This window comes from Mesocricetus auratus, unplaced genomic scaffold (genome assembly GCF_017639785.1).
Source record: "Mesocricetus auratus isolate SY011 unplaced genomic scaffold, BCM_Maur_2.0 Super-Scaffold_100003, whole genome shotgun sequence".
NCBI lineage: Eukaryota > Metazoa > Chordata > Mammalia > Rodentia > Cricetidae > Mesocricetus > Mesocricetus auratus.
The window spans coordinates 58,799,327-58,825,867 of record NW_024429188.1 but is presented as its reverse complement, the minus strand read 5'-3'; the positions used below and the strand labels follow the sequence as shown (position 1 = coordinate 58,825,867).

Sequence of the window (26,541 nt, the reverse complement as noted above, 5' to 3'; positions counted from 1 at the left end):
CTATTTGAGAATTGTTTCTTTCATTAATGTAGTATTTTTAGGTTCATCTATGTTTTTCAATTTAATTTTATTTTTAAAACAATCTTATTTTATACACCATTCCCAGTTCCCTCTCCCTCCCTTCCTCCTCCTGCTTCTTTCCACCCACCCTATCCACTCTTTAGAGAGGGTGAGGCCTCCCACGAGGAGTCAACAAAGTCTGTCATATCACATTGAGGCAGGGCCAGGGCCTTCCCCCCTATATTTAGGATGAGCAAGGTATCCCTCCATAGGGAATGGACTTCAAAAAGCCAGTTCAGGGATAAATGCTGGATCCACTGCTAGGGGATGGAAGTATATCCCAGTGATTAAGAGTACTGGCCGCCCTTACAGAAGATTTGTGTTCGATTCCCAGAACACACATACAGGCTAAAAAGCAAGTGTAATTCAAGTTCTAGGGGACCTCATGACCTCCTGTGGTCTTCAAATGGGGTTAGAAAATACGCCTGAGCTAATTCTATTTTACTAATTAATTATATGATGTCTATGTTTCCATTATAGCAAAATAACTATTTTAAGAAACATATGAGCAGGGAAGTGGTGGCACATGCCTTTAATCCCAGGACTCAGGAGGCAGAAGCAGGCTGATGTCTGTGAGTTCATGGCCAGCCTGGTCTACAAAGCTACACAGAGAAACCCTGTTCTGAAAAATCAAAGAAAGAAACATGAACTTACACCCATTATGAATATGTAAGAAAATGTGCCCAGTAAAATAAGAATAATTGAACACAATAAAAAAATCAAAATTCATCAATATGTGAAATGACTACACTTCATCAGTAAAAGATATTATAACTAAGGAATGTGAAGTAATTTCAATATATGAAATAGTAAAAATGCATTGGGTGCATATAACCTAATTTTTAGGGCAAACTCTTAAAATCCCACAATATGATGGAAGAATTAATAAATAAATCCACAAAAATAGCAAGATTAAAAATCATTATGAACTCTATAAATAGAGTAGCAAGAAAGTAATACAATTTACAATAGCATCAAAATGAGTTAAAAACTTGAAAATCAATCTGATGTAATAAAAACACTTGAAAATTGAAAGCTTCAAAATTGATGAAAACTGAAATCCTTAATAAGTGAAAAGACATCCTGTGTTAAGTGATTGGAAGACTTAATATTGTGATAATGTCCACACAACCTTCAAATCTCTAGACATTTGGTGAAACCTGTCTGCAAATCTTCATGACAAATTTACAAAAATAAGTGAAGCAAAAATTTATCATATTCACATGGAACCACTAGGATTCAAAATAGGTAAAAGCAATACTGTGAAAGAAAAAATACTGGAATAGATCACATATAACTTATTTAACTTTTTATCAATTTTTAATATTAAAAACAATCTTATTTTACATTCCCTCTCCCTCCTGTCTTCCTACTCCCCCATCATCTTACCATCACATCCCATCCACTACTCAGAGAGGATGCGGCCTTCCATTGGGGTTCATCAAAGTCTGTGACATCATTTAGGGCAGGACCTAGGCCCTCCCCTGTGAATCCAGGCTTAGAGATTATCCCTCCATAAGGAATGGGCTCCAGAGGCCCATTCGTGCACTAGAGATACATAAAAACTGTTTCCACTTCCAGAGACCATATAGACTGCCCAAGCCCCCCAACTGACACCCACATTAAGGGGGCCTAGTTTGGTCTTATGCAGGTTCCCCAATTGTCGATCTGGAGTCCATGAACTCCCACTTGTTCAGGTCAGCTGTTTCTGTGGGCTTCCCCAACATGGTCTTAACCCCAGGAGTTCAATTCAGTGTTTAGCTGTGAATCTCTGCTTCTGCCTCTATCAGCTACTGAATGAAGGCTCTATGATGGCATTTAAGGTAGTCATCATTCTCATTATAGGGGAAGGGAATTTAAGTTAGTCTCTCCACTATGCCCTTCCCCTATAATGAGATCACATATAATTTCAAAAGCTACAAAGCACTATGATAATAACAATTAGCATATAGGTAAATAAAACTGAGTGTTGAGACAGCCATTGATGGATATATACCGAAACGATCTTCAGAAGGGTTTCATTATACAATGGGAAACAATAGTTCCCTCAGTGGGAGGAATGACAAAACTGAATAGCTACACACAAGAGAAGGACTCTTATGTGTACAAAGAATTAGACTCAAGATTAAAATATAAGGTCTATGGACATTCTTGAAAAATATGGAGAAAATCTCCATGATATCAGTCTTGGCAGTGTTATTCCAAGTATGACATCAAAAGTTCAATAAATAAACTAAAGACAAAGTAAATTCAAAAATGAAAAATATTTTAACAAATAAATAGCCAACCATCAGATGAGATAGGAAAATCTATTTTAAAAGCTGTTAATGTTGCAATTTTCAAAATATATTAAGTAAGACAACAACTCATTAGAAAAATAAAACAATGTGTAAAGTAAATTAAAAGACAAGAAATCAAATAGAATATCTGCAGAGAAGAAATAAATGACTAATGGATAAATAATGGATATATTCTACATCACTAAGCAGTGAAAAGCAAAAAGTGAGAATATCATACCTACTAGAATATTTGTAAACAAATAATAGCAAAAGTTGAGAATTATTGTTATTTGAATCAGGTATATATCACACAAGCTCATGTTGTGAGTACTTTGATTCAACTAGTGGCACAGTTCTGGGAGGTGATAGAATTTTGGGTACATGAGTCCTAACTGGCAAATACAAGCATATAAGGTGATTCCCTGAAGGTTATACTAAATTATGGTTCTGGTCCTAACCTGTCTCCTAGTTAGTTGCCACTACGTCACTTGCTGGCACATAATCTGGCAGTCTGAATCCTTCCGCTTGTCTTGAATATTCTTCCATAATGAACTAAAATCTCCTTGACCTGTGAGCTAAAATAAAACTTCATCCCTTCAGCTGTTTCTACTAAGTGTTTTGGAAATGGGGAAGAGAAAAGCTACTAATATAGAAATGATGCAGAATAGTAAAAAAAATCCCTTGTACACTGCTGGTAGGAATGTGAAATTGTGCCCCCACTCTGTGGAATAAGTATCGGTGCCTCTCAAAAAGTTAAACATAGAATCTAGTACTTCTACATGTAGTGTAGGTGCAAAAGAATAAAAGCAAGGAAATATGCTGGTATTTGTGTACCAGTGGTCATAGCTATATTAATCAAAATGGACAAGACAAGGAAACCTTTGAAATACCTACCAATGGAAGAATGCATGGATAAATTATAAAACACAGAAATACAAATATCATTCAGTTTAAATAAGTAAAGATCCCCAGTCACATTCTATAAAATACATGAACCTGGGAGAAATGACATTGAGTAAAATAAGCTAGACATGGAAGATAAGTATTTCATGCTTCTACCTACATGCAGAATTTAAAGATTTCAAACTTATAGCATCAAAGAAAGTAGCTGATTTCAGGAAATGGTGATATAGGAAATGGGGAACTGTAGTTTATTGAGTATAAAACTTCAGATATATAAAAGTTAAAAGTTCAATAAAGCTGTTATATACAACCAAACAATACAAATAGAAGTAATATTCTCAATTTAAAGACTTGTTGAAAGTATAGATCTCATTTAAGACATAATACTGAAATTATTAAGATATAATAATGAAATTTACTTCAGAATTTTTCAATTAATTAAGGGTATTTATAAATTAAAGAACAAAATCACCTCAATTAAGTCAAAAAGTAATTGATCAAATCCAACACACTTGCATTTCTTGAATACAAAACAAAGTAGATACAGAAGGAAACTGGCAACTTTATGAATAGAATGTTTGAAAAAAATCACCCTATGATTGCATATTTAAGGTGAGGGACAAAGGATGTTTTCCCTCAGAATAATAAGAATAAAACAAAGATAGTAATCTCACCACTTCCCTTCACCAATGAACTAGAAACCTCAGTCAAGGAACAATTTAAAATAGAAAGCAATGGACAGATAAACTTGTCTGTATTGATACATAAAGTAAGATATACATACAAATCATAGAGACAACACCGTAAAGTAACCTCAAAAATCTATAGATGACCATTAGAGATTTAATGTTAAAAAGGATGAAGAAGACAAGATCAATATGAAAAATATTTGTATTTCTAAATACTAACAGTAAACAATCTGAAATAATAATAAATAAACAAACCATTCCTTTTAGAGTTGGTTTAAAACTCACTTAATAGTTATGAATCAACTCCAGTTATGTATAACATGCATGTTCTGAATTTAGAAAACACTACTAAGAGGAGCTAAGGGGATCCTAGAAAAACATTTTGTGCTCATTAATCACAATATGCAATGCTAAGATGGAAACACTGACCAAATTTATTTTCAGTAAAATCATTATCCTGATTGAAATTCTAGCCAGCCATTCTCAGAAATTGGTGGTGAAAGTGATTCTAGAATTCTCATGGAAATGTATAGAATGCAAAATATCCAAAGAAGTCCTGGCTTAAAAATGGACTCACATTTCCAAATTACAAATTCTTCCATAAAGATACAATGTTTAAAACATGGTAATACTAGCATAAGAATAGATATAGACCTTAGGATAGAATTAGGTCAAGAAATCAACCCTTACTTTGATGGTGAAGTGATTTTTTTGATAATGGTGCCAACTCAATCCAGTGGAGAAAAGTGTTCAACAAATGGTGCTGGGACAATTGGATATCTGTATGCAAAAGAATGAAATCAGTCGACTAGCCATCAGCAAATACAATAATTCAGAGAGGATCATAAGTCTAAGTGTATGCCTTAAAGTTATAACACTTAGAAAAAAGGGAGCAATATATATTCTAGAATTTTACATTGCAAAAGATTTTTTTTTGATACTTCACAAGTGGTAACATAAAATACAGAAATGTTGATCTTTATCAACTTAAATTGTATCATCAAATAATATTGTGAAAAGCACAAAAATAATACTCAACAACGTGAGGTGAGATATTTTTAATTTGTATCTGGAAAGACTAAGTTCTACAGTTGCAGAAATGAAATAAAAACATCCAAATTCTCAAAGATATGTGAGTGTATCTAAGTACAAGAAAAGATACTCAAAATTAAAAGCAAGGGAATCCAATTCAAAACTCCACTGGGATAAGCTCACATCCACAAGTCTGTTACTATTAAAAGTACAGATAATAGGTAATAGTAAGAGTTGAAGAAAACAGCAAGAATTAAGAACCTGCATAGACTTTAAATAAAAATGCCAAATGCTTTGGCTCCTTTTGAAAGCAATGGGGTAGTGTTATAAGTAATTATCACATTTAGTTATCATAGGACCCATAAATTCCATTCTGAGTTATATGTACAAGATTAATTACAACATAAGTCAGCAGAAAAATTCTACACAAATATTCAAAGCAACACTGAGTACAAAGGCTAAAACATGATGGAGAGAGAACGAAATATGGTACATCCATGCAATAGATTAATGTTCAGTTAGTGTAAGTTTGAAAGAAGCACAGCATTTATAGAACAGCATGAAAAATTCTGGCTGCTTTTAACCAAATTTATGCCACAAATTTGCAAAACCATGGTTTGGATGTAATATATGACAGAAGAATCAATAAAATTAATAAATTAATGAGTTAATTAAAAATAAACAAAACAACAACAAAAATATTTGGTGTATTACAATGATTAATGAATACTTTCAACTTATCTAGAAAGAAAAGCCGGGCGTTGGTGGCGCACGCCTTTAATCCCAGCACTCGGGAGGCAGAGGCAGGCGGATCTCTGTGAGTTCGAGACCAGCCTAGACTACCAAGAGAGTTCCAGGTCAGCCTCCAAAGCCACAGAGAAACCCTGTCTCGAAAAACGAAAAAAAAAAAAAGAAATACAACACACACACATACACACACACACCTTACCTACCTCAAACTAAACTAGGTTCACTTGACTAAGAAATTAGCTCTATTAGATAAATGTTACATTATATCAGAAATACTAAATATGATTTGATGGTATCTCATTAAGTAGGAAGGTCTCATCGATCAAAAGGTCAAATGTGAAATTAAAATTGTGAAACATTTATTTATGAATAGAGCTTGCACAGGCCGATTTGGAATAGCAGACCCAGAAAAATATTTTCCTATGTTTAACACGATAGGAAACATAAGAAGCTATTGTAGCCATGTCTCAAGGTAACTCCACTATTTTAGTATCTAATGGCAGATATCCCCACTATGAACATGATACTTGGTTTGGGGGCATGCAGAATCTAAGAATCACAGTTATGAGAAGTGTGTCTGTATACTCAAACAAATCGTGATGCCAGGCAATGTTTTTGCAGTGCACCAAGCTGTGAGTCTGAAACCAAGGCTTCAAGGTAGACTTGAGATTCTAGGAAAAGAACAACCAGCCAAAAAGCTGCAAAAAGTAAATAAAAGCCACACAAGAGAGAAGCCAGGAGGGCTGCAGTCAGAAAGAGCAAGTAGGGATGGCTAATTTCAAGTCTTTGGAGCTCACCTCATTCTATCATGTGTGTAGGGTGCAGACAAGGAGCCACGGGATTCAATCACCACATTGGTGGTTTTTGTCCAATTCACAAGTTCTTTTTCCTATTATTCAATTTTTAATGGAGATATTTGCCCTTTTTCATTGTACCTTAGAATTGTGGAACTTTCTTTTATTCTTTACTGAGATAATGATTTTCATTGAATAATAAATAAGGCTTTGATAGTGGACTATACAGTAAAACTAAAACAGTTAAGACTTTTGGAACTCCTGGGCATGGACTGAACACATTTTAACTTAGAGATTGACATTACCTCTGAGAGCAGGAAGTAAAATGTAGTGGTTTAAATTTTAAGTTCTCTCTTTAAATTCATGTATTAAATATTTGCTCCATAGCTAACAGCATCATTGCAAGCTAAAAGAAATTTTAATAAGTAGATGGAAGTCAGGTCACTAGAAGCATACATTTCAAGAGAACATAAATCCTCATTCAGGTTTCCCTGTCAATGCTTCCTGGACACTATGAGGGGAGCACTCTAACACATGTTCTTTGTACTAATATTCTGCCTTATATATAGATCCAGGAACAATATAAGCAAGGGCCTCTGAACTTAAACCTCTTTTACCATAACCAAAATTAAGCTGTTAATTATTTCATGATGTTTATCTCAAATATTGTCATGTTATTGCAAAGTGAATCTAACACACTAAAACTCAGTGACACAATTCTGAGGAAAAGGAATTTAATTCATTAAATGTATACACAAGCTAATACAAAATTGTAAGACCAAGTATTCAAATTCCTACCATAAGGAAGTAAAATAAATTGCAATACAGAACCAAATCAAAGAAAAAGAAAAAATATGGATAAGGATAGAAATTATGATATATTATTTTTACCCAGGAGAATAGTAAATACAAATCAAAGGTACTTCTTCAAAAACAATCAAAATTTAAAAGCTCTTCTATATTGAACAAAAAAGAAAAAAACAGCTAAACATCCAAAGAAAGAGTAGTATTAAAGGTCCTTCATATACTAAGAGTATAATGAGAACATTGAAACACTTTTAAAACTTGTAAAATAAGAGAACGAATCTGAATACTTCTATAGTTAATAAGGACTGAAAAATTCCCTTCAATAAAATATCTATACATACACTGGCATGTGAGTATTACTTATTATACTTTTATGCATATCTTGTTATCATGTTAGTAATTTTCATGGTTCATAGGTGTTGCAGGTGACTAAGGATTGTTTCATAATATTTTCTAGAAGCTAGACCACAGTAAAAAGTCTTGCAACTCAGATCCAGCTGGAGTCATTTGAGTCCTTTGTCCTAAGCATGGTTCATCAATATTGGCCCACCCTCAACCTATAAGAGGCAATAATGTCTACATTGATATTCTGTATTATTTTGGAATCATTTTGATTACCTTAATCATCCTTTTGAGTGGAGGTTTCTCATTCCAGGGACTTTGCTAGTCTATGATTCTTGTGGGGGAGCATTGACAGCCCAAGTAGTGTCACTTACTTTAACACACACACACACACACACACACACACACACACACACACACACACACCACTTATATGTATTGTGTACAAGTTAGGCAAATATAAAATAACTGCTAAAAACTTTATTAAACAACCTTGGTGTTATTTGTTCCCCATCTTTTTCTCTTTCTGTATGGATTCCCCTCTCTCCTCCCCTGTTAATCTGCTTCCTACTTTAAATCGCCTGTAGCCTGCTATTTCCATCCCAATCCCCCTTTTTTGGTCCCAACACTAGGTAAAGAAATACATGCAACAAATGACTGCTGAGAGACCCCTTATGAATTTTCCGGAAGCCATAAACAGAAACAACAAAAATGGACTAATAGTTTATATTTATATATTTGTGCATACACAGTCATATATATGAATATATATATACACAATAATAATCAAAGAAAAATCTGTGAACTGAGTTGGGGGACACATAAGGAGTTTGAGAGATGGTTACTAGAAGAATTTGGATGAATGAAAGGCAGGGGGAAAGTAATGTCAATTTACTTAAATCTAAAAATATCATTAAAATTAAATATAAGAAACCCACGACCCAAAGATGGCAAATGAAAAATTCCAAAAATGAATAGCATAAATTGAAAACCTACAAGCATAATTGGTTTCAATAAATAATTCTATTACTTGTTAGAAGAATTAACAAATATATGATACCATACTGAAATAGAAAACGGAACACCTAAAATTTTACTTTTGAAATGTGTCTGTTTACAGTAAATGCAAGAAAATAAACAATTATAAGACAACACTGAAACCCAATATAACTCTTGTTAGTGACTACTAAATTCCAAATAAAATATTAGTAAGCCATATATTAAAGAAGAACATGAAACCTTATTTTCTTGGTGTGGGTTACCACATTCTGTATACTTTCATGTGTTTTATTCATTTACCTGCAAATGGTTTCATTTTTTTCTTTAAGCGCAATAAAATTTTACTGTGTAGACATACCATATTTTTGCTGTCCATTTATCGCATGATATATAACAAGATTGATTCCATTTCCTGGATTTTGTGAGTAGATCACCAATAAACATGAATCTGTGCATACCTCAGCAGTGATATATAAAAGTTCTTTGGGTATACCAGCTGAGGATTATTGGTAGTGGTAGTTCGATTTCTAGCTTTTAAGTAAGTCTCCACAAAGCTTTCCAAAGTTGTTGTACCAGATAACATATGTGAATCCTAGATTCAAATATTAATATTGCTTGTTTAATTTAGGACCCCTATAAGGACCATAAATTTACAAACAGATCGTTAATAGGTGACTGCCTCAAAGAAGGAGATAATACAGTATAGGTAAGATGAAATTAGAGAGATAGAATACTATGAGCAGAAAGATTTAGTCAGGGAGGGAGTGGAGAACTAATGGAGAAGAAACGGTTTGGAAAGGTTACTAAACTGAAAGTAGTATACACAAGTCACAGGGAAGCTTACTTTAATAACTAAATTTAAAAGCCAGGTATATTAAAAATGAGTTAGAAGGTACCCTGCACAGCCTGAAAAATATGCCTCCTTTAAATTATGAGTCATTCTGGGCTACTGTGGAGGACCACGTCTAGGTACTGGTCCTACTACAGTCAGATTTGTTACCTGTACTCCCACTAGCTGACTGGGTCCTGCCACTTTCTCAGCCCCCAAATAACACACAAAACACTATATTAATTATGAAGATGTTGACCTTTGCTATGGGTACTTAATGGCTAGCTCTGACTTAATTATTAACCCATAATTACTAATATATATATATATATATATATATATATATATATATATATATAATAAGGTCTTATCTTACCGAGAGCCTCATGCAACTTCTCTTACCAGGATCACATGGCAACACCCTATTCTTGACTACATTTCCCAGAATCCTCCTGGACTCCTAGTCCCACCTATCTTGTTTCCCTATTGGCCAACAGTGTTTTATTTTTCAACCAATCAGACAAACATGCACACAGAAGGACTTCCCCATCGCAGGGTTTGAGTTGAAGTTGGTGGCCCATGTTTCTTCCAGTGAGCATAGAGGCCCCAGGATCTGGGCTGATATCTGTGGCCTTATTGGAATCTGGGGAGCATGCTGTAGCTGGAGCCATACAGATCACAATGGTTTGGCCTAATACCCGATGACATTGTGACATCTAGGCCAGAGCTGCAATTGAGGTCCATGTCTGGGTCCATGGTCCTACTGCAGCCAGGGTCTGTGTTGATGTCAGAGGTTCCTGCTATCATTGAAGGATATGTAGATGCCTAAGATCTAGGGTGATATTAGTGTCTGAGTGCCACACTGTTGCTGTGCCAATCTGAGTGGCCTCCACTGCCACCTGGGGCAATGGTGACATCCAGACCTGGCTGCTGCTGATGACCAGTTGTTTTACCAAAACTTGGGTCTGTTGAAGTCTGAGGACCATGTTGCCACCAAAGGTTACATGGAAACCCAGGGTCAGGCCACAACCTGTGACCTTTTTGGTGTCCAAGGGACATTGTACCAGTAGAACCATCCTGATCTGTGTGGCTTGTGCTTTCAACTGGAGACAGTATTTCATTAGGAACAAAGCTGCTGCTGAGGGCCATGTCTGGGTCCAGGGTCTTGCTACAGATGGGGTCTGTACTGACTGTCTGTGAACCGTGTCACTTCACTGAACTATAGGAACCATGTATGATGAAATCAGAGGGACATGTTGAACCAACCTTCCTTTGCTGATCGAGGAATAGCTGGCCCTGCCCTACTCTGAACACTGCAGCAAGAGAGCTAGCCCCTGAACTCAGGAGATACGGTTCCACCCATCATCATGGGCAAGGGAGAACTGACCTTGATGACTTGGGTGTAGGTGGGCTGGCCCTGCCCCTCACCTGAGGAGGGCAGCCTGCATAGCCTGGACTGATCAACTCAACTACCACCCAGGCCCATAGCCAGGCCTGGAGTTGGCTCACCATAACATCTAAACCATCTAGGATCTGCTGGAGCTCATGAAGAGACAGGTCCTGTGTAATGATGCCTTTGGGATTTCTATGACTCGGGGCAGCTTCTGGACATCCCATAGAATTTTCTGTGAAGATACAGTGATGATGCTGTACCAAAAACCAGAGGCTTTGAACCAGACCAATGACTCATTGCAATGAACACTTATAAATAAAGCTGATTAGACAAAAGGTTATATAGTATGTGACACACTTTGGCTTCCAATGTCATCAAGATGAATGAAAAGGTGTTGAAGGGGCAGAAAAGATTGAGGAGTGAACAGGTTTTTTTTCTGGTTTGTTTGCTTTTCTCTTTTGTTCTTTCATTTGTTTGCCTGTTTGTTTTGTTTTGGTTTGATTTCTTACATTTTTCTTTTGGGAGGGTGTTGCAAGGGTGAAAAAGGAAATGGAAGAACTGGGAAGTGAGTGGAATTAGGATGCATGATGTGAAATTCCTAAAGAAATTAAATAAAGAAATTATGTTAAATAAAAAAATATGGGGCCTCTGGTAGTAGATCAGTATCTACAGCCCACTTCACATAGAGGGATACACTATCAGCCTAGACACATGAGAGAGGGTCTAGGACCTGCTCCAAATGATATGACAGACTTTGAAGATACCCCATGGAAGGCCTCCCCCTCCCTGGGGAGCAGAAAGGGATCAGATAGAGGATCAGTGAGGGGCAGGAGAGGAGGGGAGGGAGAGGAAACTGGGATTGACATGTAAAACAAGCTTGTTTTTAATTTAAATAAAAAGAATAAGAAAGATTATAACACCAAAAAAATAATCATGGGTTCACACAAAAAAATTATGAGTCATTAACAGAAAATTTTAATTTTGGATATACAATGATTCTTTTAAGTTGCTGATCAGAAAGGCCCTAGAGACTCTCCAAAAACATGTGATGCAGTCATTCCTCTCAGTCTTTGAAAAAAAAAATGAACGGTAAATCCCTATTGCCTAAGACACTTCATATCTTATTTTTACAGTGTTAAGAAACCATTCTGGATCTTTATTGGAAGCTTCTTCCTGTTAACTAGCTTTGAGAGTGCGGGGAGAGAAAAGACTTTGATAGTGTTACCTGGCTGGGAACCACATTAACTATGGTACCAACCTGCCACAAAGGATGTGTCTACATATATAGTTGTGGGATAACTCTCGTAGGAATAACCATCTGCTCTGTGATTGGATTTGAGACCTAGTACAGAGATAGTAATCTATATCTTGCACTGTAAATCTGCTAAAAAGACCATGGTCAGGTCATAGGTTCCAAGTTCTAAGTTAATTCTAATAGTTATATAAACTGACATAGCATTGAGCTGCTCCCCAAATATACGTGTAGGCCGAAAATAATCATCACTCTCAGCTTTAATTAGAGAATCCTTTCTTTCCAGATAAATGCGGTAAATAAAGAAAATCTTACCCAGTACATTACAAGAATTAAAGGAGATAGAAACATATGAATAAAACTAAAAAAAACAATTATTTTTTTTGCAGATAGACCTAATGAGTAAAGTTCAGTAAATTGGTAGTTTATAAGATCAATATGTTAGATTTCATACTATAATACTATAGTATTTCATACTATAATAAAGACTAAGCAATAGTGGAGAGACTACACTAATAGCCCCTCCTTGATGATAGGGTTGCTGACTACCCTATATGCCATCCTAGAACCTTCATCCAGGGACTGATGGAAGCAGAGACAGATACCCAGAGCTAAATACTGAACTGAACTTCTGGAACCTAGTGACAGAGATGGAGGAGTGATGAGCAAAGGGGTCAAGACCATGATGAAGAAACCCACAAAGACAGCTGACCAGATAAGAGGGAGCTCTTGAATCCCAGACTGATGGCTGAGAGGCCAACAGGGGACTGATCCAAACTCCATGAATGTAGTGCCAGGGAGGAGGCCACAGAAATAACTGGGGCCTTGGACAGTAGATCAGTGTTTATCATTGTGTATGAATGATCTTTGGGAGCCCATTCCAAATAGAGAGATGCTCTCTCAGCCTGAACACATGGGGAAGGGCCTAGGTCCTGCCCTGGATGAAATGACAGACTTTGGAGATCCCCCCAAGGAGGGCCTCACCCTCCCTGGGGAATGATGTGGGGATTGGGTGGGGGGCTGGAGGGATGCTGGTGGAGGGACAAAGGAGAAGGGGTGGGAGACGGAGCTGGGATTGACATGTGAAGCATTCATGTTTCTAATTTAAATAAAAACATTTATCGAGAATAAAGAAATAAAAAACAAGGTTGTATTTTTAAATTTATTAAACAAAATGCTTCATCTATGTGATACATGCAAAGCTGTACTGTATTTTGAAAAAAATAAAGAGTAAGTCAGTGAGAAATTTTGTGGATATTCTGTTAAATTAGATTGCAGAATTCCATAACAGTAGCAAAACATAAAAATAAAGTAGAAATAGGTGATACCAAGATGCCATGGTTACTCTTCATTGTTAAATTGACTAGAATTATATTCATTTAAGAGATATTTGACTGGGCATGTTTTAAAGGTACTTCGTGAGAGGTTTTATGAGGATAGAATTAAAAATCTTGACTCTAATGATAGAGGTCTGGGACAGTTATATGGATAAACAGAGGAGTATACCAAGCAATAAATAGATTCCTTATTTTAAAATAAATGCATGAATCCATCCTGCAATGGAGGAACTTTGATACTTTAAAGAAGTGATTGTAGAGTTAAAAACCACATCCAACCAACCAAACATATAAACATCTTTCAATTTTGAGAATACAGTCTTGAGATGGCAAAAATGAAAAACTTAAAGAAGAAAATCACATGAGAACAACTCCAGGATCAATGGCCAGGATAAATAAAGTTTAGAATTGACACTAAAAGTATTACAAAATAATAACGGTGAGTAAACTGAACTTCATGAAACAAATACACAGTATAACAGGAAAACAAACTTTCAGATTTCATATCTGACATAGAACCCATGCAAAGTATGAAAAGAACTCTGGCAGTTGGGGTATGGTGTTACATTCATGCCATTAGTTCAAGCGGTGGGAGGCTGAGTCAGAAGGAACAGCGTCTGCTACACATTGAGACTGTCTCCGAAGCAAATCAATGGACAAAACCTAGAAACTCTCAATATTTAACACAAAGGAAACAGCCAAACGAGAAAATGGGCAAAGTAAGAAACATTTCAAGAAAGCTAATAGATATCCATGAGGTTCCATATTATTAATCATCAGGGAAATAAAACTAGGTTTTCACTCAGATATCACTGTGTACTTCTGGAGTATGGTTGCAACTAAAAATAAACTAATGGTAACACAAAATACTGGCAAGGATATGGAGGAAATGCAATATCCAAATATTGGTGATGGGTTATAATATGATTCAGTCACTATAGAATGCAGTTCTTAAGTTGGGATCAGCAATTGTAATATTAATTATTTGTCCCCGAGAAATGAATACATAACCCACAAAACTGTGTATTAATGAATACAGAAGCTTTATTTATAATTTCCCAAAATCTAGAAACAATTTGATGCCCTACAATGGATATGTGGATAAGTGACAACACACTATTGCACTTGCAGCATCAGAAAAATATGAAGGTAAAAGGAATATATAGAATACATTGGGCACCTGTCAGGGGACTCAGACTGAGAGAATAATTGCTAATCTTTTAAAATCACATGTATGTTTGCACTTACAGATAAGATTCCAAATTATAAAATTATGAAAATGGAAAAAATAGAATATAAAAATTATAGGTTATGAAAGGAAAAAGATATATGAGACAAGAAATAACAGGGGAAATACCCATGAACATATAGAATGAATTTATATTTAATCATGACATTGCTACACAAACCTACATGAAAGAATTCCATAAAATAAGATCTGTACAGGAAATAATGCAAGTAAAACTGGTAAACTCTGAGAAACACCTGTGAGTCAAAGCTAATTAAGTTCCCTGAGTTTAATATTGTGCTACAGTAATAGAGGTTACTGAGACTAGGAAAATTTGACACGAATATTTTTTGTTTTTGTAATATATACTGTGAAAGCAATATATATACATAAACATACATCTTTATACACACACACACACACACACACACACACACACACATATATATATATATATATATATACATTTAGAGAGGGAGGTCCAGGACATCATGTTTATTTTATTTTAGAGACACTTATTATAAAATGTCTAGAAATTTTGTGCAAAATTAGGAAAATTATGTCTTTTTTGGTATTTAGTTTTTTTATTATTACTTTCTTTAACATTTTTTAAATTTATTTTTCAGTTTAAATTTAGATAAGAAACAAGGTTGCTTCACAAGTCAGTTCCAGGGCCCTCGCCCTTTCCCTCCCCTCCTCCCGTGCCGTCCCCACAACCCCCCATTATCCCCTCATTTCCCCAGGGAGGGTGAGGCCCTCCATGGGGGTGTCCATAGACTGTCATTTCATACAGGGCAGGGCCTAGACCCTCCCCCAAGAGTTCAGGGTGAGAGTGCACCTCACATTGTTGGATGGGAGTCCAATGTCTGTGTGTATACTCGGGATGAGTACTAATCTCCTGCCCAAGGCTCAATAGATTACCTAGGCCTCCTGACTGACACCCACATTCAGGGGGTCTTGATCAGTCCCATGCTGGATTCCCAGGCTGATGCCTGGGATTCAAGAGTTAAACTTTGTCAGGTCAGCTGTTCCTGGGGGTTAAACCAGCCCAGTCTTAATCCCTTTGGTCATCAGTCCTCCCTCTCTGTTACTGGCTTTCTTGAGTTCAGCTCAGTACTTAACTGAGGGAGTCTGCCTCTTCTTCCATCAGCCACTGAATAAAGTTTCTGTTTCCCAGACTCTCTGGCCATGGGATTGTAGGCTGGCATTCCCCAGGTCTTTAGTTTTTTATATATAGTTTCATTGACATTCTGATCATGGTTTCTCCTCTCCCACTTGCTCTTCTTTATTATCTGAAGTTGTTTATGAAGATTGTTTAGAAAGTGAAATTTAGAATGAAATTATAATCTTCAGAAATTATATTTGTAACTTAAACAAGAGTAATAATTATTTCAAACATCTGGCTACTTTAAAGTTCTATTCCTTTTAAATATTTAGTTGATTACCCAAGACTTTTGTAGCAATTATTCTACACAAAATAATTATTCTGCTTAGTTTTTAGTACCACTGCTTTTTAAATATTTAGTTCACTACCTAAGACTACCTAGGGAATAATGGTAAAGAACAAATTAAATAGATATTATTTATATTATTGTAATGAAAATATATTGCACAAGCGCACTCTTAAAATTTGTTCTTATTTGAGTATATAGAAACTTGATGATATATTTTCTAAATAGAAAACAATTTCGGTTATTACATGTAAATCACTAGATTTTCATCTGTACTACTCTGTGGATTGACTCAAACGCTGTTTCAGTGGGTTCATTCTTGGGAATATTCAATGTTCTCACTATTTCTTCATAGGACCAGAATGGTGTTATACTGCATAGAACCCCAAAGAGTTTTTTAAATTTTGCTTTGTTTCATATTTTACATACTCTGCAGAGTTTTATAATTGTCACCAAAACGTGTCTAGATGAACATTATGTAACACAATATAGATAGACCAAATAGAAGCGAATACTAGTGCATATTTTCCTACAGTTTAAGAATATATCAGAGTATTAATGATATGAAGAAAAATGTTTAAAATTATTTTTAAATTAAAAACCCTCCTGTTTTACTTTACTAGGGAATCTTAGATGTGAAAAAAATGATGAAGTTACTACCAAAGGGACCGTGTGACACAATGTCATAATAGGCAATTGAATTGGTTATTTATTTGGCAAAGTTCACAGAAAGATAAAATCAAACACTCAGTTTCAATGACTAGTAAGTTTAGTTAGGACATTTGATTCAAATAAATAAAGTCAGTTTGATGAGTCATTTTGAATGTAGTTTAAATTTTTACATGCTTACATATTAAAGTCCCATGCAAAATTCAAGCTATTATTTGAGACGTTTATAACAATAGTAAACACACACTGTTGCCAGGTGCAGAAATCAGTAGGCTACATGAAAAGTAGCAGTATTTCTTCATTTTTGGAATTTTGTTAATAATGGCAATGCTGGCATTTTATAGTTTCCAGAGCTATAAATCTTCTTTAAAATCATAAAGATATTATTCAAAGCAGATGTGAAAGCATATGTTTGCTGCAGTTGCATAAGTTGCTTACTTGTCATACTTAATAAATATTAAGACTTACATAGTATTTTGTTCTCTTTAAATAACTGAAGTCTATTTGAAAAGAATAAATTTTGCCTTACTATCTCAAATACAATGGGTAGAAGTTGACATGGAAAGTCATTTTTTAAGGAAAACTTTCCATTATAACTTGGATGTAGTTTAACATGCTAGCTAGGGACTACTAATGTTCTCATCAGTATATGACCAAACTATTTCTGCCTATATCCACACATTTCAGCAGTGTTCAGAGTTCTGACATGTTTTAAAAAAGTAATCTCAGGAACAAGTTGTTGGATTATGGATGAATTTTTATTCTTAACTAGAGTTTTGTTATCTGCATAAGAGTTTAAGCACTGTAATATACCGAACCTGACTTATTCCATTCTGACAACTATTCTGTAATCAATCATATGCACAGTGCATTCCCAAAGGGTACAGTCTTTCAGTGTCTGGCTAAGAAATACTAAACATGTGGCAAGGAAACCAACCATGGATCAATGAAATTAAAATCACACACATTTCCAAATTACAGCTAAAATGCTCATCTAGGTAATAATGAAGCAAGTTAAGCCTCCAGAAGAAGGAAAGAATTGTCTATTAGCTATTTATCACACTGAATCTTGTGTTCTGAATATATAAACATTTTAATAGAGACAAAAATATATCCTTCTACAAAGTAAAAACAGGTCATTTAGTGGGCTTCTGTAAAAGTGCAAGCTACTATCCAGCTCAGTGTGGCAGCAATAAAGGGTATCTTATAACAAATGATTATATATTCTCCTGTATTTTTATGTCTTAGTTTTTAGTTCATGGGAGAATCACTTAAAATTGTTCTACTCCCTATCTCTACAAAGACATATTTAAGTTATATGCATCAGCAGATCATAATTCAGGTTGAGGCCATATTTGTCTGTACTCCAAATAAGTACTCAATAGGATTATCTTAGTAAGACTCCATTTCAAATGTCCAAATTTCATGTATCTTAAGAATAGGACATGGTTTTAGAATTTGCATTATGTCTTTAGGATATTTTATGGAAGTAAAAGAAAAACATTTTGCCATGGCAACAGCAATCGTTGGAATATAAATTTTAAATGGTAGGTAATGTAGCAATATTTAATAAACTATACGCATAATGCATTGGATCTCTTCAGAAGGCATAATAAACCTGAATAGAGTGAAACTTTTCAACCATACGCATTAACAATTTTAGGAGTTATTTCAAATTTATAACACCAAACAAAAAGCTGAACAGAATATTATCACAACCAAAAGAATTTATCCAAAGCCTCTATTAATCTAACCTGACTTGGATAATATACACAACACGGTAGTACTTAGTGTTTGATCTTCATACATACATCAAATAAGCCAAAATCATTTTACCTTTATTATCCCTTTGGAATTTATTTATGGTCTGTCCATTATCTTGGTCAACAATAAGTTCTTCTCTATTGTTGGGCATCATAACTAAAAATGAAAAAGGGAACTGGGTATACTTTCATGCAAAATACCCAAAGAAATTCATAGAAGCACATAAATAGCTAAAATAATTCAACAATTTATGCTTATTGTAGATACTTCTGTAACATAAGAAAGGTGTGTTATGATAGCCATGTACTTAGAAAATACGAGAGATGACTGTGATTTTTAAAGTATCATTCACATTCAGTACTAGCACTATTGGTACATATTTCTTCTTTTAAAATGACACACAAATTAATATTTAGTTACATAAAAATAATTTTCTTAAATGTGACAGAAGAGAATTTATTTCTTAATAAAATAATTTCACCTTTAACTTACTGTGGTAAGTTTCCAGATATATATATATATATATATATAATTGACAGTAGAATATAATTTTGGCACTTATTGTGAATCTTTACAAACCATTTATACTCGAGGAAGCAAAATGTACTAATTTGCAGTTTATCATTCCATTCTCTGTACTCATATTTCGTTGAAGCATTACAGCTCTATAAATAAGATACAGACCCTTTACAGGTGAAATCTATTAAACCTTTCCATTCAGGTGTAGATAACATTTCTATCATTCTTGGACAGCTATGAAATATACATATAGTGAACAATCACTGTCAGTGGAATTACATGTACACTATTTGTCGATAATTTTTCTAAGATATTACACTACCTATGGAATATTTTATTTTACTTTTAAGTATAAGTTACCCATTCTCTTTTGCCTTATCATTCAGCAAGTATGTTTCCCTGTATGTCCAAACATTATCCAGCACTCAATAATTGATTCTCTCTGTCCTGCATAGATAGATTCAAATTATATGAATACAGATACACCCTATTTTCTTTTAATAGTCTAATACAAAAATTTCCCAACAGAATAATATATGATTTAGTTTCTTGATTCAGTAATATTGTTCACTGATAGCTTCTTGTATTGCTTAGATTTCTAGTAATAATTTTTACTCAAGTTTGTAACAACTAGGTAGACTGTGTCTATAAATTATAGGAAAGATTAACCACCTCTTTCTGGAATCAAAATTGGTCACCAAACACCAGGAGCCTCAAGATGTTATTCATCATTTATTTAACCTCACTGGGCATTAGGATCTCCCAAGGAGATATTGAAAATCAAAACATGTTTCTTGAGCTATGTTATAGATCAAATGAGTTAAATTCATACTGTACTGAAAAAACTCCACAGGTGATTATAACATAGATAATGGTTTAAGAATCACTGAACTAAATATGAAACTAGAGATATACCCAATATGTAACACTGATACACATATACTTGGAAGAATTTCCACAAAGGAGAAATTGTCTTTGTTCTTCCACAACACAAATTCAAAATATAACACATATCCTAAGCACCTAAATTCCTACTCCTTCAAAATCCAATTGTTTGCGAGAGCCTAAAACAAGCACTACTATGAGCTGTAAAAGTCTATAAGATACGATGTATTGCCAAAGGTAGTTTTCTGACAAAGAAGCAAAAATCATTTTCTTAAAAGAAAATATACACATAGGATATAGGGTTATGTAGATATAAAAGTTATGAATATTTTACCAAGCAAAAATAACCCATAATTATTTTATACTGAGAATTTATTACAGCCGAATGTTCCTGACAATTTCTGTAGAGATGTGTAAGAGCATAAAGAATAAAATGTTAAGCAAAGTAATAAAAAAGCAAAAATATATTGATCTCCTCATATTTTCTTAGTACTTTTTCTTTATAAAGTGTTTTCTTTTCACAGAGAGTCAAGGTTACATGATCTCACATTAATTCATTGTAACAAGCATGGAAGTAAGTACTTCCATACTATAGATAAAGGAACTAGCAATGCTTAAGTGGTCAACCCAAAAACTTGAAGATAACTATTATAAATTTCTATGAACAAATTCAAGTGTTTTATAGGTTCTATCACCACCAATTTCTACGTTAGAAACCTTAGGAATAAAAAAATGTGAAGAAAATCATTTTTCTACATTGAGGCATAGTGTATATTGATTTGCTTTTAAATGACTATCCGAAGGATAATTTATCTCAAATATTCCAGAGAGGTTGATCCTGTTATATATATATATAATGTATAATAGTAGATGGTACATATCAAAATATTCATCTAAGACTTACACTGTAACAAAAAAAATTTCATAGTTATCAATCAGTTCCATGAAACTGAGTGATACAGTAAAGGAAAGCCTTGCAGGGAAAACTTCTGACACTTTCCACTGTTTCCTGTATTACTTCAAAAACCATGATTACTTCAAAGCCATTTATATGAAAGAGGTATCAGCTCCTCCAGGATTTTCCTTTTGTCCCAAGTGGGATATGGAATTGCCAGAAAGACTACCTCCTGATTACTTTCTTCAGGGCAAACACTCACCCATTCTTTCTGAATGATGATCCATCTGGGATGGAGAGCTAGACACACTGCTGCTTGGGTGGGAAGAGGTCTGGCTGCCAGGGCGATGATTCTCTTCCAGAGAGGGAGCAGGAGAAGGACTTTCTGGGATCCGCTCCTGACACAAAATGAAGCACAAAATAATTCACATATGCAATGAAATCATCCAGATGGTTTTGGCAACAGCATTGGAACTATTCACCTCTCACTTATCCTGAAAGTATACACAGTACACAACATGGAGTTAAATACTTAAAAATATTTGAGTAAATAATGCCATGTAGTTAGAAATAAATGATAGAGAAGCTTCTGCAAAGCAAAGGACACAGTCAAGAAGACAAAAAGGCAGCCCACAGAGTGGGAAAATATATTCACTAACCCCACATCTGACAGAGGACCAATCTCCAAAATGTACAAAAAACTCAAGAAGCTAGTCTCCATTAGGGAAATGCAAATCAAAACAACTCTGAGATAACATCTCACTCCTATCAGAATGGCTAAAATCAAAAACTCCAATGACAATTTGTGCTGGAGAGAAAGTGGAGAGAGGGGAACACTCCTCCACTGCTGGTGGGAGTGCCAACTCGTACAGACACTTTGGAAATAAGTATGGAGATTCCTCAGGAAAATGGGAATTAATCTACCGCAAGACCCAGCAATTCCACTCTTCGGCATATACCCAAAAGATGCACATTCATTCATACAACAAGGACATATGTTCCACTGTGTTCATAGCAACATTATTTGTAATAGCCAGAACCTGGAAGCAACCTAGATCCCCCTCAACTGAAGAGTGGATAGAGAAAATGTGGCATTTTACTCATTGGAGTACTATTCAGAGGAAAAAAAACAATGGAATCTTGAAATTTGCTGGCAAATGAATGGCACTAGAAGAAACCATCCTGAGTGAGGTAACCCAGTCACAAAAAGAGAAACATGGTATGTACTCACTCATATATGGGTTTTAGACATGGCTCAGGAGAGTACCAGCTCACAATCCCACAGTCAGAGAGTCTGGGAAACAAGTAGAACCCTAAGAGAGAAATGCATGGTACCCCAGATAATGGGAATGAGCCAAGACCTCCTGAGCAGACTGGGAACATGGGGGGATGGGAGGGAGAGCCTGGAAGAAGGGAGAGGGAGAGGAGGAGGGGAAAGGAGGACATGGAGAAGCAGGAAGATTAAGTCAGGGGAAGAACAGAGAACAAGATGAGAGGTAGCATAATAGAGGGAGTCATTATAGGTTTTGGGAGAAACCTGGCACTAGTGAGATTTCCAGAGATCTACAAGGATGACACCAACTGGCAAACTAAGCAACAGTGTCCGTAATGTCCATCCCTGATAATGAGTTTATTATCTTCCTTATATGCCATCCTAAAACCTTCATCCAGTGACTGATGGAAGCAGAGGCAGACACCCACAGCTAAACATTGAACTGAACTCCTGGAACCCAGTGACAGAGAGGGCGGAATGATGAGCAAAGGGGTCAAGACCGGGCTGGTGAATCCCACAGAAACAGCTGACCTGAACAAGGGGGAGCTCTTGAACACCCGTCTGATGGCTGGGAGACCAGTATGGGACTGATCCAGACACCCTGAATGTGGGTATCAGCGAGGAGGCCTGGACAATCTGTGGGACCTTGGGCGGTGGATTGGTGCTCGTCCCAGGCGTACAGATGGACTTTGGGTGCCCCTCCCACAGTGAGGGATGCTGTCTCAGCCTGATCTCTTGGGGAAGGACCTGGGACCTTCCCTGGATGAAATGACAGACTCTGGAGGTGCCCCATGGATGGTCTCACCGTCCCTGGGGAATGGAGTAGGGACTGGGTGGGGGCCTGGGGGAGTTGGTGGGGGGACTGGAGAGCAGGGAATGGAGATGGATCTGGGATTGACATGTGAAGCAAGCTTGAAATAAAAAAATAACTAGCAAATCGAATCCAAGAACACATCAGAAAAATCATCAGAAGAATGGATGGAGAAAATGTGGTACATTTACACAATGGAGCACTACTCAGTGGAAAAAAAAACAATGAAATTTTGAATTTCGCAGGCAAATTGATGGTACTGAAAGAAACCATCCTGAGTGAGGTAACTGAGTCACAGAAAGAAAAGCATGGTATGTACGGATTCATATATGCATTTTAGGCATGCAGCAAAGGACTGACAACCTACAATCCACATCTCCTGAGAAACGAGGAAAGAAGGAGGACCCTGAGAGAAAGCACATGGGGAAATGGGAAAGAGGTAGGAAAACAAAAAGGGAGAAGAGGAGGGGCGAGGAGAACATGAGGGATCAGAAGACAGAGATTGGGGAGAAATAGAGGAGAGCAAGAACATAGATACCTTAATAGAGGGCACTACAGGTTTAAAGAGATATGTTCAGAGATCCACAAAGATGACCCCAACTAACAATCTAGGCAGTAGAGGAGAGGCGACCTTTGATGCCCATTCCTTATAATGAGATTGATGACTACCTTAATTGCTATCTTAGAGCCTTCATCAAGTAGCAGATGGAAGCAGAAGCAGATACCCACAGCTAAACACTGAGCCATACTCCTGGAATCAAGTTGTAGAGAGGGAGGAGGGGTAAGCAAAGGAGTCAAGACCTTGCCAGAGAAATCTACAGAACCTGCTGAGCTGACCTAGTAAGTGCACAGGGACCCTAGTTGTAAAGCTGGGGAACCAGCATTGGACTGAACCAAACCCTTTGAATGTGGGTGCCAGTTAGAAGGCCTGGGCAGTTTATAGGACTTGTAACAGTGGAACCAATATTTATCCATAGTGCACACATGGACTTCTGGAGCCCATCCACTATGCAGACATACTATTTCAGCCCAGATACATGGAAGAGGGCCTAGGCCCACCCCCAAATGATGTGACAGACTTTGGTGATACCCCATGGAAGGCATCACTTTCTTTGCGGAGCGGGTGGGGGGTGGGTTGGGGAAGTTGGTAGGGAGCATGGGAGGATGGTAGGGAGAGGGAATGGGGGGGAGTGATATGTGAAATGATTGCTTCTAGATAAAAAAAGAAAAAAATATAGAAAAGTAAACAGCAGGTGAGAAACACATGTAACAGAATGTTAAAATTTGGTCTCCAAATGAGTACATGTATGGTTGGGGAGAGAGAATTGAGAAAGAATTCATAAATCATTATAAATATAAGTGTGGTATGGTGGTTATTTTTTTATTAAAAATGTCTAGATTGAAAAAAATCATTCCGGGGTCTGAAAAGCAGAATTATTTTGCAATTAAAGATCCCTAAGAACTCTAGAAAAGGTGTTAAATGGTATATCTAATATACCATGGTTAGTTTTTCTGTATGTGGGAATGTTAGTAAACTATATACTTCAAAGTATCAGAATGTATAGTTCACATATGCTTAATTCTATCAACAAAATCTAAAAATCATAAGATACAATACTATGTTTTACAAACTGACAAAATTTATACTACTATCAATTCCTTAGTGTTGCTTCGATTTTATATCTTAAATAAAGAATTTTAATAAAAATTAAATATCTTATGTTTTCATAGTATCTGGTATGACATTTAGTATTCATCACTATAAAATTTCTATAGAACACTGAAGCTATTCAATATGCTTATGAATTTTATATTTACATTTCAATCTTTTTTTGTTTTTTTCAAGACAGGGTTTCTCTGTATTGTTTTGGAGTACATTTCAATCTTAACACTAAGTTAATATGATCAATACAAAAACTAAATTGTAGTCCTTATATACACATGGAATAAATATGACACACCAATATACATGCAGATACAGTGAATACTCTATAAAGTATTTCAACCATAATTAATTCCTTACACGAAATACTATGTCTAATTTTCTACAATCACAACATTAACATCCCAATCTTCATAATGTTAAGAATTGTTTTATCAAGTCTGTGTTTGTATATTTTCATATTGACATTGCATGACAACCTCAAAATTTATAAATCCCCCAAAGAAAAACTTTAAATTAAGATAATGAATAGATAAATAAAAGTTATTACTTCATTAGTAGTAGTTAACATTTTACAATATCTGTCATTTCAGCAAGCAAAATGATGCCACTTTCCTGGTATGGGAGTCCATCCCATGATACAAACGTGGTACATGAGCTAGCTTGTTGGAACCCATTCCATATGGTGGTATGCCATGCTCAGTCTTAATGCATGGGAGAGGGGTATCTCAGTTGCCAGGAGTCTGAACATACATTATATATTATATATTACATAGCCAACGAGACTATGCAGATGTGATTGAGAGTATTATGATGTGCTTATCATATTAGTTTTATTGAGTCCTTTTGTATTGCAAGGTTTCCTAAAATGCACAAGATTTAAAAAGTATTAAAATGATGCGATACTGTAGACATTGGAGTTAAGACAGGCCATGAGTCAAGAAACAAAATGGTGAGGTGCACTCTCACCCTGAACTCTTGGGGAAGGGTCTAGGCCCTGCCCTATATGAAATGACAGACTATGGACACCCCCATGGAGGGCCTCACCCTCCCTGGGGAAATGAGGGGATAATGGGGGGTTGGGGGAAGGGCAATGGTGGAGGGGAGGGAAAGGGAGAGGGCCCTGGAACTGACTTGTGAAGCAACCTTGTTTCTTATCTAAATTTAAACTGAAAAATAAATAAATAAAAAAATAAACTAAAAAAAGAAACAAAATGGCTCCTAGAAACTTAAAAAGATGAAGAAACACAGTCACTTTTGGACCTAGATAATGGAATATAGGTTTGCTAGCACCTTATTTTTGGCCTCATTAAACTTCTCATTTTTGACCTACAGAATTATAACACAACAGATTTGCATTGTTTAAAGGCAACGAATTTCTGGTAATTAGTTATAGTAGTACTAGAACCCTGTCCTGGATAGTGTTTTGTCAACTTGACACAATTCATAGTCACAAGAGAATACAAAACCTCAGTTGAGGAATTACAATCATGAGATTCGCCTGTAAGCACATCTGTGGGGCATTTTCTTGATTAATGATTAAGAAAATATACCGCACCCCCCAAATGCTTTTGAGTAAGTTTTTTTCTCACAGAAATAAAAGCAAACTAGGCCAAATACTAATACAGTTATCTTTGTACCATTGCAATTTTAAAGTTGCATTTTTAATTATTACTTAGAATTTAGGTAACATTAAATAATTTTACTGAAATGAGTTGTAGACAGTATACCAGTTATGTTATTCCCACTAAATACAGATACTATAGATAGTACATTTTCAATACTTTAATTTCCAAGGCTTAAAACAATGAGATTCTAAAATGTGTAATAAACACTGAAATCTAGTTTTAGCAGTGCAAGTAAAGCACAATTCAAAGAAATGTGTAAAGCAAAACAAATAGAAAGATTTACAAAAAC

The 26,541-nt window shown here is 35.6% G+C and overlaps 1 protein-coding gene across 1 annotated transcript in view; it reads right to left on the bottom strand.

Annotated features, from left to right (window-relative positions):
* Nucleotides 1–26,541, bottom strand: part of Dach2 (dachshund family transcription factor 2) — a 178,430-nt gene that overhangs the window by 57,607 nt on the left and 94,282 nt on the right. The window contains exons 4-6 of the mRNA XM_021234648.2: nucleotides 21,140–21,275; nucleotides 18,651–18,734; nucleotides 4,622–4,711 (exon numbers count right to left, since the gene is read on the bottom strand). Coding sequence (XP_021090307.1) covers nucleotides 4,622–4,711; nucleotides 18,651–18,734; nucleotides 21,140–21,275 — 310 coding nt within the window. The remainder of the gene's footprint in view (nucleotides 1–4,621; nucleotides 4,712–18,650; nucleotides 18,735–21,139; nucleotides 21,276–26,541) is intronic.